Below are 14,780 nucleotides of genomic sequence, written 5' to 3'. Positions count from 1 at the left end.
TTAGAAAATAAGAGAGAGGCTGGGCACAGTGGCTCACGCCTGTAATCCCAGCAGTTTGGGAGGCCGAGGCAGGTGGATCACGATGTCAGGAGTTCGAGACCATCCTGGCCAACATGGTGAAACCCCGTCTCTACTAAAAAAAAAAAAAAATTGCTGGGCGTGGTGGCGGGCACCTGTAATCCTAGCTACTTGGGAGGCTGAGGCAGGAGAATCGCTTGAACCCCGGAGGCGGAGGCTACAGTGAGCTGAGATTGTGCCATTGCAGTCCAGCCTGGGTGACAAGAGTGAGATTCTGTCTAAAAAAAAAAAAAAAGAAAGAAAGAAATAGCCTAAAATGGATACACCAGGCAGCAGCACTATAGACTATGCTTGTATATGTATAGAATACCTCTGGAAGGAGAGTCAAGAAACAGGTAACACTGGCTGCCTCTAAAGAAGGAACCTGGCTGAGTGGGAAACAGGGTTAGAAGGAAGACTTTTCATACCCTCACGCCCTTGGACCTTTTGAATTTTTGATAGCTATTCAAAAATTCACAAAGTAAACAAAATTTAAAGGAATAAGAAATAACAGTGTGAAGATGTGCTTATGCCTGTACATGAATTACTTTTTTTTCTTTTGTAGTTTTTTTTTTTAGGGGGGGGCGTGTAGAGACAGGGTCTTGCTGTGCTGCCAGGGGTCTCAAACTCCTGGCCTCAAGCAGTCCTCCTGCCTCTGTCTCCCAAAGTGCTGGGATTGCAGGCGTGAGCCACCATGCTCGGCCTTGTACACGGATATTTATTACAGCATTGTTAATAGCAGAATGTTGGAAAAACACAAATGTGTATCCGTAGGAGACTTGTTACATAAATCATAGTTCAATCTCACACAAGAGTATTTTGCAGCTGCTAAAAACAATGAGGCAGCTCACAAGAACTGATTTGGAAACAAGCAAAAAAAAAAAAAATAGTAAAGTACAGTGTTATAGCATAGAACCACTGACTAAAAATTCATTTATTCAGGGCGGGCACAGTGGCTCATGCCTGTAATTCCAGCACTTTGGGAGGTTGATGCGGGTGGATCACTGGAGGTCAGGAGTTTGAGACCAGCCTGGCCAACATGTTAAAACCGTGTCTCTACTAAAAATACAAAAATTAGCCGGGCGTGGTGGTGCACGCCTGTAATCCCAGCTACTTGGGAGGCTGAGGCAGGAGAATAGCTTGAACCTGGGAGGTGGAGGTTGCAGTGAGCCAAGATGGCGCCACTGCACTCCAACCTGGGCGAGAGTATGAGACTCTGTCTAAAAAAAAAAAAAGATATATATTTATTCAAAAAAATATGTGAGTGCTGGGCATTATTTTAGGTCTAAGGATTCAGTGGTGAACAAGTCCCTGCCTTCACCGTGCTTGTTTTCTTTATATATAAACAATTCTGTGCATGGACTATTCTAGAAGGTACATGGGAAACCAGGGCAGGGTCTGGGACCAGGCTCAGGAATGGCAGGAAGACTTCCCCTTCACCATATGCACTTTTGTTCCTTTTGGATTTTGATTTATGTAAATATATTCACTATTCAAAAAAAAAAAAAAAATCACAGGTAGTAAAAATTATTTTCTGAGATATGACAAAGATTTTATTAGGTATAATAGTGTTGTAGTTATGCAGAAAAATGTCCTTATTATTATTACTTTTAGAGATGTGTTATGAAGTATTTAGGCTTGAGATTTCATGAGTTTTAAATTTACTTTAAGATACTTTGGCAAAAAACAAGTAGATGAAATATATATAGCAAAATGCTAACTGTGAAATCTAGCTGATGGGTGTTTCTAGGTTTAAAAGTTTTCATAATAATTTTTAAAAATTTAAAGCTCCAAAGAGATTAGCATACTTTAAAAATAGAGGCATATGCATATTTTTCAGAGATATGGAAGTAACAACCAGCATAAATTAAAAAAAAAGTGGTTAAAAAGTAGTTTGCCATGGTTGGGCACGGTGGCTCACACCTGTAATCCCAGTACTTTGGGAGGCCGAGGCCAGAGGATCACCTGAGGTCAGGAGTTTGAGACCAGCCTGGCCAACATGGTGAACTCCACCTCTACTAGAAACACAAAAATTGGCCAGGTGTGGTGGTGCACACCTGTAATCCCAGCTACTCAGGAGGATGAGGCAGGAGAATCGCTTGAACCCAGGAGGCAGAGGTTGCAGTGAGCCAAGATTGTGCCATTGCACTCTGGTCTAGGTGACAAGAACAAGACTCCGTCTCAAAATAAACAAAGTAGTTTGCCTCAGAGGAAGAAGTCTGGCTGTGGGAAAGATGGTCTAGATGCTACTTTTCCTGTAACCTCTTTTACGTCATTTAGGTTTTAATCTCGTGCATGTATTTCTTTTCTTTTCTTTCTTTCTTTTTCTTTTTTTTTGAGGAAAAAAAAAAAGATTGGCCAGGCTGGTCTCGAACTCCTGACCTCGTGATCTGCCCGCCTCGGCCTCCCAAAGTGCTGGGATTACAGCCATAAGCCACCAGACCCGGCCACATGTATTTCTTGTATAAGAAATAAACAATGACAACACCACCACTGCACATAAAATAAATAATGAAATATAGAACTGTCTATAAAAAAAAAAACTGTCTATAAAAAAAATAACTGTTGACGAGTTGATGGGTGCAGCACACCAACATGGCACAAGTATACATATGTAACAAACCTGCACGTTGTGCACATGTAGCCTAGAACTTAAAGTATAATAATAATAATAAAAAAAAAAAACTGTCGCCGGGCGCGGTGGCTCAAGCCTGTAATCCCAGCACTTTGGGAGGCTGAGACGGGCGGATCACGAGGTCAGGAGATGGAGACCACCCTGGCTAACACGGTGAAACCCCGTCTCTACTAAAAAATACAAAAAACTAGCCGGGCGAGGTGGCGGGCGCCTGTAGTCCCAGCTACTCCAGAGGCTGAGGAGGAGAATGGCGTAAACCCGGGAGGTGGAGCTTGCAGTGAGCTGAGATCTGGCCACTGCACTCCAGCCTGGGCGACAGAGCGAGACTCCGTCTCAAAAAAAAAAAAAAAAGAGAAACGAACAAAACAAAATGAAAAGAACTATCGAGCAGCCTGGATGCCTCCCTATTGACAAATCTCCACGGGAAGTGAAATTACAGTCAGAATGTTGGTGATGAGGGCGGGCCCAGCTGGATCACATGATCCTGGTGACTGGCAGGTGTTGGAGCGAAGATCCCTGAAGCATCAGCTCCCTCAGGGTTAGACCCGACACCCACGTGTGGGGTTGCAGCGCAACCCCCGCTGGCTCCCAGCAAGTGTTCTTCTGAATGGCCAGATGAGCACGTGCCTCCTGAGTGATACCTTCTTTCTTTAGGTGTTAATGGTGTCTATCAGGTCACTACCAAGGCTGAACCTAGTGTCCTTGGAAGGTGACACTTTATTTTTACTTGTTTTTATTTTTTCGGGCAGCCCCCAGAATCACAGCAGATTCAGACACTCCCTAGAAGGTGACACTTTGAATCTCCACATTTTTTTTTTTTTCTTGAGATGGAGTCTCGCTCTGTCACCAGGCTGGAGTGTAGTGGCGGGATCTCGGCTCACCGCAACCTCCGCCTCTCGGGTTCAAGCAATTCTTCTGCCTCAGCCTCCCGAGTAGCCGGGACTACGGGCACCCGCCACCATGCCTGGCTAATTTTTGTACTTTTAGTAGAGATGGGATTTCACCATAGTGGTCAGGGTGGTCTCGAACTCCTGACCTCATGATCTGCCTGCCTTGGCCTCCCAAAGTGCTGGAATTACAGGCGTGAGCCATCGCACCTGGCCCTCCACGTTGTTTTAAAGAATATTTTTTGGAGAGTGATCTCTCCCATTTCCAAGTGCTTGGGCCAGGTAAGGCTTGCTTGCTGTGTGCCTCACACCATGCCACAGCCCACATCACCCTTACCCACAGCAACCCTGGCGAGGCTCCGAAAGGTTGAAACTTACCAGAATCACTCAGTTAAAGCAGAGCTACTTCTACTTTCTAGTAGTGGAACTATTTCCACGATTGTGGGCTGCCTTTCCCAGTGAGGTGGCAGTAGGAAAGGGAACATGTATCATGTAAATGCTATGTGTAACCCCCCACCCCATATTCCTCATGATGAAGAGGACAGTGATACAGTCTGTATCCAGGCACAACTGCTGTTGGCCGGTCAGATATACATACAGGATCATACACATATACAGATCTTGGGACAAGGCTCTATCAGTTCTCTCTTTCAGATTTCAGTGAATATATATATATATATATATATATTCATTCCAACCTCAACAGAGTCCACAGATGGCAATGACTTGAGAGGAGTTTCTTTAGTATACAAAGCTCTGCCCAGGCCTCCATCTCTAGTGTGGGACCTTGGACTTGGTCCTTTGTCTTTTTATTTTTGTTCTTATTTTCTATTTTTGAATAGAGGTGGGGTCTCACCATGTCGCCTAGGCTGGTCTCAAGCTCCTGGCCCCAAGTGATCCTTCTGCCTTGGCTTGCCAAAGTATTGGGATTACAGGCATGAGCCACCACACCCAGCCAGCCCTTTGTCTCGAATGGAGTCTCCCTCTAACAGCTTTTGGGTTCATTTCTCGCTTTTTCTTCCCTTTTCAAGGTTCCACCTTAGGTGTGGCCTCTAGCATGGAGTGGCAGTCATTTATGTGTTGTCTGGACTTCACTTGCCAATCTATCTTGTGTGGTTGTTTGTTGGTTGGTTTTGAGACAGAGTTTCACTCTTGTTGCCCAGGCTGGAGTGCAATGGCACGATCTCGGCTCACCCCAACCTCTGCCTCCCGGGTTCAAGCGATTCTCGTGCCTCAGTCTCCCGAGTAGCTAGGACTACAGGCATGAGCCACCACACCCAGCTAATTTTGTATTTTTAGTAGAGACGGGGTTTCTCCATGTTGATCAGGCTAGTCTCGAACTCCCAACTTCAGGTGATCCACCCGCCTCGGCCTCCAAAAGTGCTGGGATTACAGGCGTGAGCCACCTGCCTCATGTGTGGTTTTATTATGCTTTAAGAGGTCTCTGCCCCCTACCCAGCTACCCAGAAACTACCACGTAGTTTCTGGTTTCTAGGAAAGGGTGGTGGAAGGAAGGGGAAGAAAATTCACCTCATCACATGTATTTTATCTCAATTTACTCTTCACGACAACCCTATAGAGTAGGTATTCTTTTACAACATGAGGAAACAAATCTCTTTGAGGCTCAAAGAGATTAACAAAGCTACAAAATGGCAGAGTCATGATGTGAACGAGAACAATCTGGCTGCAAGCCCTGTGTTTGATGCACTAAACTCCAATCTCTCCCAGGTAGCTGAGAAACTGGAGATGTTGAAGAAACAGTACGACGAGAAGCTGGCACAGAAGGAGGAGCTTCGCAAGAAGTCTGAAGAGATGGAGCTGAAGCTGGAGCGAGCCGGGATGCTGGTGTCGGGGTTGGCAGGCGAGAAGGCCAGATGGGAGGAGACAGTCCAGGTGAGATCGACTATACCACCTGGTGTCCTTTCCCTCTGCTCACCACTTCCAAGAGACCCATCCCTTTTAGCTTAAGGGGCAGTCAGGGAAAACCGGGACACCTGGGTATAGGGAACTCTAAGAACTGAGGTGTGGGAGCTTTTCCCCTCCCCCTGCACACCTTTGGTGAGAGCAATGGAAGGAAAGGCTTTTAGCACCATTAGGGATCTGCTTCAGTGTTTGGATAGGGCTGTGAAGCACACACAAGGACTCTTGATGTAGCCCACTGACCAGATAGAAAACAGACATGGCACATCGTGTTTCTGCTCTCAGTGAGCTCCTGGCTTCGCAAAAGGGTTGGGCCTTATCACCAGAATGTAAACATTGCCATTAGAGATAGAGAACTTGAAAGTAATTAGAACCAGGCTAGAGTTGTCAGGACGCAAAGGTTTAGGGGAAGGAAAGAACCTCTGTGAACTAGACAGTGTCCAGAGGAGGGTGCCTTCAAAAGCATTCCAAGAGTCTCCCAGAGTGCCGGGGCCCAGGCAGGCTTACCCTCCCTCCTGTCCGCCAGGGCCTGGAGGAGGACCTGGGCTACCTGGTCGGGGACTGTCTCCTGGCAGCTGCCTTCCTGTCCTACATGGGACCTTTCCTGACCAACTACCGGGATGAGATTGTCAACCAAATCTGGATCCGGAAGGTGAGATGGGGCTCAGGTATGATAAGCGAGCTCCGAAACCAGGGCTGGGGGCAGGACCTCTGGAAATATTAAGAGATAGCGTGAAGACGCAGGGGCTGCTGGGCTCAGCTCTTCAAGTTAAGTTTGGGGCCTTTCTCTCCTCAGATCTGGGAGCTTCAGGTTCCTTGCTCCCCTTCCTTCGCCATTGATAACTTCCTGTCCAATCCTACCAAAGTCCGGGACTGGAACATCCAAGGGTTGCCCTCAGATGCCTTCTCCACGGAGAACGGCATCATCGTCACCCGAGGCAACAGGTAAGGTGCTGCTGGGCGTGGGGGTGGCGTGGGAGAGAGGGCCTCGCCTCTGACCTGTACTCCCCCTCCAGGTGGGCACTGATGATCGACCCTCAGGCCCAGGCCCTGAAATGGATTAAGAACATGGAAGGAGGCCAGGTGTGAGGCTCGGGGGCCGGATTAGTCCCCCTCTTCCTGAGGCCCCACCTCTCCCGCAGTGTTCCTTCACCTTCCCCCTTGCTCTCTAGGGCCTGAAGATCATTGACCTGCAGATGAGCGATTACCTGCGAATCCTAGAAAACGCCATTCAGTTTGGATACCCTGTGCTACTTCAGAATGTGCAGGAATATCTGGACCCCACACTCAACCCCGTGCTCAACAAATCTGTAGCCCGAATCGGTCAGGACAAGTCCCCAAGACCAGCCGAGTGGGATGCCAGGGAGGGAAGGACTGGCTCTCTGACTGTGTCCTGTTCTTACCTGTCCCTCTGTTCAGACAGCCCTGGGCTGGGGCCTTAGGACAGGCCGAGTCACTGCCCCTGGATGCCGGTGGGGGACGGGTTAGCCGGTACCTGTCACATGGAGTCCTTGCCCCTGACCATTCTGTGGATGCAGGTGGTCGGCTGTTGATGCGCATTGGCGATAAGGAGGTGGAATACAATACCAGTTTCCGTTTCTACATCACCACCAAGCTCTCCAACCCCCACTACAGCCCAGAGACCTCAGCCAAGACCACCGTCGTTAACTTTGCCGTTAAAGAACAGGTGGGTGCAGGCTGAGGTCCAGACTGAGCTAGGGTGAAGCAGGAAGAATTGGGAAGGATTGAGAAAAGGGATAAGCTTGTGTTGGGCAGCTGAGGATGATGGGTCTTTCGAGGTGGAAAGGGATGAGGAAGGTGAAGGTCAAAGGGGTGAGAGCCCCTCACTGTGAGTGCTGATGTCCCAGGGCCTGGAGGCCCAGCTGCTGGGCATCGTGGTGAGGAAGGAGCGGCCTGAGCTGGAGGAGCAGAAGGACTCACTGGTCATCAACATCGCGGCTGGCAAGAGGAAGCTCAAGGAGCTGGAGGATGAGATCCTGCGGTGAGGCCCTGCCTCCCCCTCCCACCGCCCCACAGGTCTACTCCCAGCCAGCCTCTACCCAGTCTACCCCAGGCACGACAGCATCCCAGGGAGCCTGGTCCCCCTAACCCCTTGCTCCATGTGCCTCTGGGCCTCCCCCTAGGCTGCTGAATGAGGCCACCGGCTCCCTGCTGGATGACGTGCAGCTGGTGAACACGCTGCAGACCTCCAAGATCACGGCCACAGAGGTGACTGAGCAGCTGGAGACCAGTGAGACCACAGAGATCAACATTGACTTGGCCCGGGAGGTAAGCTCCTGGCCCTCCAGCCCTGCCTCCCGCCAGCCATCCAAGATGCAACTCCATCATGACGGCTCGAGACCCCTCCTTCCCTGAGCCCCTGCTCCCTGCCATGTCCCTCGGTGGCCCTGATTCCACTCCCCCGCTGGCAGGCTTACCGCCCGTGTGCCCAGCGGGCATCAATCCTGTTCTTCGTGCTCAATGATATGGGCTGCATCGACCCCATGTACCAGTTCTCACTGGATGCCTACATCAGCCTCTTCATCCTCAGCATCGACAAGAGCCACCGCAGCAATAAGCTGGAGGACCGCATTGACTATCTGAACGACTACCACACCTACGCTGTCTACAGGTCTGAGGGTGCCCCCAATATGCCCCAGCCCGGAGGCCGAGTGGCCGTGGTTCTTCTGGCCACTGCGCCTTCATGCTTTCCCACGCTGCGGCTCTCAGCCTGCTGCTGTCCCTCGGCACATGTCCTCCCGGTAGCTCCTGGCTCTCATGGCTTAACCATCACCTGTGGGCTGACGATTCCCCATCTTCTGTCTGTAGCCCTCCCTTGAGCACTGGACTTGTCTACACAACTGTTGGCGATACCAGCACTGTCCAAACGTTAACGGGCAGGTAGCACACTGGCAATCTTGTGAAAATACTGGTTAGGATTTGGCAGGTCTGGGGTGGGGCCTGGGGTTCTGCAACTCTTAACAAGGTCCCAGGGGCTACCACTGCTCCTGGTCTATGGATCACATTTGAGTAGCAAGGAACTGGACTTCTCTACCCTGACATCCCACAGACCCTTCAAGCTCAACTCGCTTCAGATCCAACTCATTCTCTTCCCTCTTCAGATTCCTCATCCTTGGATGGCACCAACGCCCACGACCCAGTCACCCTAGCCAGAAATGGGGAGTTATCCTTTATTTTTTATAATTTTTATTTGTACAGACAGGGTCTCCCTATGTTGCCCTGGCTTGTCTCCAACTCCTGAGCTCAAGGGATCCTCCTGCCATGGTCTCCCACAGTGTTGGGATTACAGGCGTGAGCCACCATGCCTGGCAAAAACTGGGAGCTATCCTTGACTCTTCCCTTTCAAAGCACTCACCGGGTTTTGTTCATGAATATTTCTGCAAACTGTTCCCTCCCCATCTTCCCACTGCTTGGCTGTATTTTAGCTCTGGCCCTGGTGATCCTTTTTTCTGAGTTGCACAATGGTCTCCTAGAGGTCCTCCTGCCTCTACCCACTGTCCCTCTCAACCTACCCTCCTGCATTGCCCATCTGAGCAAATCCGACCATGCTGCTTCCCGGGTCTGACTGCCAGTGGTTGGTTGCTTGATCCCGGTGGCCCACGAAAGCCCTCATGACCTGGCCTTCTCCTGCCTCAGCCTCACCTTTCCCACTTTGCACTGGGTGCCTGAGCATCCCTGACTGCCCTGCATGCTGTGCCCATCTCATGCTTTTGCTGATGCTGTGACCTCTCTGCCTCTCCCATGCCACCAGAAAACTCTGCTGCACCTTGGAGCAGCTCCTCTCGGAAACTTTCCCTGAGTCCAGCAGGCAGGGACATCATAACCAATAGCCTCTCTGTCCTCTCCGAGACTGCGGCTTATTCATCTTTGTGTCTTCAGGACCTAGCAGAGTGCCTGGCAAGATAGTAGGGGAAAAATGAATGTTTGTTTTTTTAATGGAACTGAATGACTAATTATAAGTGAATGGCTGGGCACGTTGGCTCGCTCCTGTAATCCCAGCACTTTGGGAGGCTGAGGTGGGCGGCTCACCTGAGGTCAGGAGTTCAAGACCAGCCTGGCCAACCTGGTGAAACCCTGTCTCTACTAAAAATACAAAAATTAGCCAGGCGTGGTGATGGACGCCTGTAATCCCAGCTACTCGGGAGGCTGAGGCAGGAGAATTGCTTGAACCTGGGAGGCGGAGGTTGCAGTGAGCCAAGATCGTGCCATTGCACTCCAGCCTGGGCGACAAGAGCGAAACTCAGTCTCAAAAAGTAATAATAATAATAATAAGTGAACTCTGGGAAATTATTATCTCTAGGCCCCTGAGTCCTTGGCTGTTTCCAGGAGGTTAGGATTAGAGGCTGGTGAGGTCCTCTGTGTGAGGCTGTGTGATAGTAGGATCATAGCATTCGTGTGGAGCATCGGCCCCCATTCCATCCTGTCCCTCCCTCCTCCCTGCCTTTCTCCCAGGTACACCTGCCGTACCCTTTTTGAACGCCACAAACTACTATTCAGTTTTCATATGTGTGCCAAAATATTGGAGACTTCTGGCAAGCTCAACATGGATGAATACAACTTCTTTCTACGTGGGGGTGTGGTGAGTTGGGCAGAGAGCACATCCCAGGATGGGATGGTCAAGGCTGGGGATGGTCAAGGTCAAGTGTGTCAAGGACTCCAGACCCAGAGGGTCAGGCCCACGGCATCAGTGAGTGAGCTGAGAAAATCCAGGCCAGCATCAGGTGCATGGTGAGCTCCCTGGGGCTGCGGAGGTGACTTGCTATGCGCCCCTTTGCACTCAGCACAGGCTGGGCTTTGTGGCATGTCTCACCTGTGACCCACAGATTGGCCTGATTTTGCCACTTTTTTACTGCCTTTCAAGACACTCCTTCCCTAGCCTGAGTTCCATGGTCGCCCTCACAATCTCTCCCTCACAGGTTCCCCAACCCCCATTTTCCTCCTCTCTCTGTTGCGTCTATCACTCTGGCTAGCTCCAGCTCCTCTGCCCCTCTGTCCCTGCGTGGCCCGTGCACTGAACATGGCCGGGGAAGAACACATCCACAGTGACTGAACACGCTTTAAGTCCATGATCATGAACCCCAAGGAGGCCCTTAAGGCTTCTGGACAACCATACTGCACTCTCCCGCCCTCCTAGACAACATTTTCTTTACTTTTCCCACCTTCACTTCCCGCCTCTCACGCCAAACTCTCAACACAGCAACCAGAGAGGTCACGCTCTGTCACTCAGGCTGGACTGCAGGGGCAGTGATCTTGGCTCACTGCAGCCTCGACCTCCCGGGCTCAAGCCATCCTCCCACCTTAGCCTCTGGAATAGCTGGGACCACAGGCCTGTGCCACCACGCCTGGCTAATTTTTGTAGTTTTTGTAGAGGCGGCGTCCACCATGTTGCGTAGGCTGATCTCGAACTCCTGGGCTCAAGTGATCCTCCCACCTCAGCCTCCCAAAGTGCTGGGATTACAGGTGTGAACCACTTTGCCCGGCCTGAGAGGTCCTTTTAAAGTGGATGCCATTGTGACGGGCTCCCAATGGCAGGCGCCACCTCCCACCACACAGCCCCCACTCCACTCCAGCCATGCAGGCCTCATTGCCCTCCCCAACCCCCCGGCACGTCTCACCTCGGGGCCTTCGCGTGGCTGTGCCTTCTGCTGGAAGCCTACTCCCCGGCGTGTGCACCTGGCCGTCTCTCATCTCCTTCAAACCTCACCTCAGTGCGACCTAGATCTTCTTATTTATACTTCAAACTCCCCTCAACACAACCAGTCTCCCTTACCCTCCTCAGAGTATCCTATTTTTCCATCGCACTGCCATCGTTGCTATACTAGATAATTTACTTATTTGTTACGTTTTTGGTTCATAGTCTGCCCATGGGTTCACAATCCCATGTTAGAAAACAAAATCCCCAAGGGCAGACATATTTTCCATTTTGCTCAGTAATGCGTCCCAATGATTAAAATGCATAGTTGGTGAACAATAAATGTTTGTTAAGAAGAATGAATAAGCGAGTGAGCAAATGAATGAGTAAACAGTTTGTGCTTCTATGAAGGCCAGGCTACCAAGAAGTCATTAGGTTGGAGACATTATTACCAGGCAACCAGCAGAGGGCGCCAGCTTCCTAAATTTGAACCGTGAGGGCTAAGGGCAGGGTCTGAGTCCTAGACCCCCACGTTTATTCCCCAGGATCCCTGTATTCATCTCTTCACTCTCATATAAAACCCATTTTGGGCCGGGCGCGGTGGCTCACACCTGTAACCCCAGCACTTTGGGAGGCCGAGGAGGGTGGGTCACCTGAGATCAGGAGTTCAAGACCAGCCTGGTCAATACGGTGAAACCCCATCTGTACTGAAAATACAATAATTAGCTGGGTGTGGTGGTGTGCACCTGTAATCTCAGCTATTCCGGAGCCTGAGGCAGGAGAATAGCTTGAACCTGGGGGTCAGAGGTTGCAGTGAGCCGAGATTGCACCATTGCACTCTGGCCTAGGTGACAAGAATGAGACTCCATCTCAAAAAAAAAGAAAAGAAGAAAAACAAAACAAAACAAAAAACCCTCCATTTTGGCTTTCCCACCGAGAGAGAGAGAAACAGAGAGAGAGAGAGAGAGAGACAGAAAGGAGAAAAAGATCACTCTTCTTTTGAAGTATTCCCAAGTCAATCCCTTTCTTTTTCCCCCACTCCCACCAGGTCCTGGATCGGGAGGGCCAAATGGACAACCCATGTACTAGCTGGCTTGCAGACGCCTACTGGGATAACATTACGGAGCTGGACAAACTGACCAACTTCCACGGACTCATGAACTCCTTTGAGCAGTACCCTCGCGACTGGCACCTGTGGTATACCAATGCTGCCCCGGAGAAGGCAATGCTGCCAGGTACCAGGCATCTGTACCCCACTCTCACTTTCTGCTTCCCTCCACTCAGCCGCATGCCTGCCCTTCCCGTTGTCCCCCATCCCCTCTCCCAGCTGGTGCCGGCCTCCTGGCCCGGAGCACATTCCCGGCAGGTGCCCTGTTGTCTGGATTCCCCGCTCTTCCAGACTCACTCCCTCTCCCTGCAATGACTCACCTCGTCCCCAGGTGAGTGGGAAAATGCCTGCAACGAAATGCAACGGATGCTGATCGTCCGCTCCCTGCGCCAGGACCGCGTGGCCTTCTGCGTGACCTCCTTCATCGTCACCAACCTTGGTTCCCGCTTCATCGAGCCGCCTGTGCTGAATATGAAGTTGGTCGGTGGCTCAGCTTCCTTGTCTCCACGGCCCCTGGGTCTTTCCTGCCTTCCTAGCTCTGTTTCAGTCTCCTGCATCTCTCTCTTCCACTTCGGTCACGTGGCCTTCTGCCTGATGCTATACCTGTGCTTCTGGCAGGTGATGGAGGATTCAACCCCACGATCCCCACTCGTGTTCATCCTGTCCCCTGGTGTGGACCCCACCAGTGCCCTGCTCCAGCTGGCAGAGCACACAGGCATGGCCCAGCGCTTCCACGCCCTGTCCCTGGGCCAGGGCCAGGCCCCTATCGCTGCCCGACTCCTCCGAGAGGGTGTTACTCAGGGTTGGTGTCCATCCTTTCTTTCACCCCCATCTTCAGCCCAGTCCTTGTCCTTAGAACTGCCAACCTCAAATACACTACTGTCCCTGTACCTCCCACTTCTACAGAGGGTCCCAGAAGTGGCAGATCTGAGTGTTCGGCCCCGCTAGCACCCCCGCCCCAATACCAGATGGAAAGCATGAGGACAGGCAGGGGCTTAGGAAATGATTCCCACTGAGCCTGGCATCTCCTTGCAGGACATTGGGTGTTCCTGGCAAACTGCCACCTGTCACTGTCTTGGATGCCTAATCTGGACAAGCTGGTGGAGCAGCTGCAGGTGGAGGACCCTCATCCATCCTTCCGCCTGTGGCTCAGCTCCAGCCCCCACCCAGACTTCCCTATCTCAATCTTGCAGGCCAGCATCAAGATGACCACAGAGCCACCAAAGGTATGTGGTCATAGACAAAGAGCATCAGCAGGGCCATCTGGTCCACCTTACCACCTGCCAGCACCAGAGAGAGGGCTCAACCTAACAACAACATGCTTTGATTTGATTGTCCTCAAAAAATTCCACCTCATTCCTCTTCTGTTTGTGCCAAACTCCTAGAACACGATAGTAATATCTAACATTTCTTGAGGGATTATCATGTGCCAGGCACTGTCCTAAGTTTCTTATGTTTATTAACTCGTTTAATATGCGTGCGTGCACACACACATCGTGCAAGGTGAATACTGTTACCCCCATTTTAAAGATAGGAAACTGAGATACGGAAAGAGTAAATAAGTATTCCAGAGCCAGAGTTTGGGTAGTTGGGTCTCCAAATTCATTCTTTTATACCTCAGAACCTTCCTGCCTCCCACCATTTCCTTACATTCTCTTCCAAATGTCACACTTCCTGCCTCTTTGCCCTTCCTTTCCTCCAACTCTACTGAAATTTTTATCTCCAGTATCACAAGCTCATCACCAAATGCAATCATCACCACCCTCTAAAACCTGCCGTGTCACTGCGCTTCACCCACTCACCCCTGCTTAAACTATTTTAGTAGCTTTTCATTGCTCTTAGTCAAGATCAAAATCCTTTTTGCTCACCCTGTGAAAAGCACATGAACCAGTATGTATCATCCTCAACAGATAAGAGCTGTTTGAATCACGCATGGGTGCCTTTTATCATTCTTAATCCTCCTTGGCCACTTGGGGCAGCTGCCACAGTTGACTGTCCCTTTCCCTGGCTCCCTGACACATCGCTCCTGCTTTCCCCACTGTCTTCTGACATATCATTTGTTACTTCTGTGTTTCTTTTTCCTCTGCCTGTGGCCAGATTGCAATACTTACACCTTGACCTAAGGACTAAGAGGGGAGGGCCAAAGAGGGGAGGGACCCTCAGTCCTAGCCCAACATTTCTCATTCTACATTTTCTCCTTTCACAAGTTGTTGGAAAAACTGTCCTTTCCTTTCTTTCTTTTTTTTTTTTCTTTTTGTTTTTGAGATGGAGTCTCACTCTGTCACCCAGACTGGAGTGCAGTGGCGCGATCTCGGCTCACTGCAAGCTCCGCTTCCCAGGTTCATGCCATTCTCCTGCCTCAGCCTCCCAAGTAGCTGGGATTACAGGCACCCGCCACCACGCCCAGCTACTTTTTTGTATTTTTAGTAAAGACAGAATTTCACCGTGTTAGCCAGGATGGTCTTGATCTCCTGACCTCGTGATCCGCCCGCCTCGGCCTCCCAAAGTGCTGGGATTACA

General features: G+C 50.6%; 1 protein-coding gene across 1 annotated transcript in view; it reads left to right on the top strand.

The window, feature by feature from the left end:
* DNAH2 (dynein, axonemal, heavy chain 2) overlaps positions 1–14,780 on the top strand; it is a 150,399-nt gene that overhangs the window by 113,269 nt on the left and 22,350 nt on the right. Inside the window, exons 60-73 of the mRNA XM_011994733.1 lie at positions 5,308–5,472; positions 6,026–6,151; positions 6,296–6,444; positions 6,516–6,582; positions 6,672–6,822; positions 7,038–7,186; positions 7,368–7,501; positions 7,644–7,788; positions 7,932–8,131; positions 9,973–10,099; positions 12,201–12,387; positions 12,592–12,740; positions 12,879–13,062; positions 13,296–13,486. Of these exons, the coding sequence (XP_011850123.1) occupies positions 5,308–5,472; positions 6,026–6,151; positions 6,296–6,444; positions 6,516–6,582; positions 6,672–6,822; positions 7,038–7,186; positions 7,368–7,501; positions 7,644–7,788; positions 7,932–8,131; positions 9,973–10,099; positions 12,201–12,387; positions 12,592–12,740; positions 12,879–13,062; positions 13,296–13,486 (2,124 nt within the window). The remainder of the gene's footprint in view (positions 1–5,307; positions 5,473–6,025; positions 6,152–6,295; positions 6,445–6,515; positions 6,583–6,671; positions 6,823–7,037; positions 7,187–7,367; positions 7,502–7,643; positions 7,789–7,931; positions 8,132–9,972; positions 10,100–12,200; positions 12,388–12,591; positions 12,741–12,878; positions 13,063–13,295; positions 13,487–14,780) is intronic.

Source organism: Mandrillus leucophaeus, unplaced genomic scaffold, assembly GCF_000951045.1.
Source record: "Mandrillus leucophaeus isolate KB7577 unplaced genomic scaffold, Mleu.le_1.0 Scaffold46, whole genome shotgun sequence".
Lineage (NCBI taxonomy): Eukaryota > Metazoa > Chordata > Mammalia > Primates > Cercopithecidae > Mandrillus > Mandrillus leucophaeus.
This window is presented reverse-complemented; position numbering and strand designations above follow the sequence as displayed.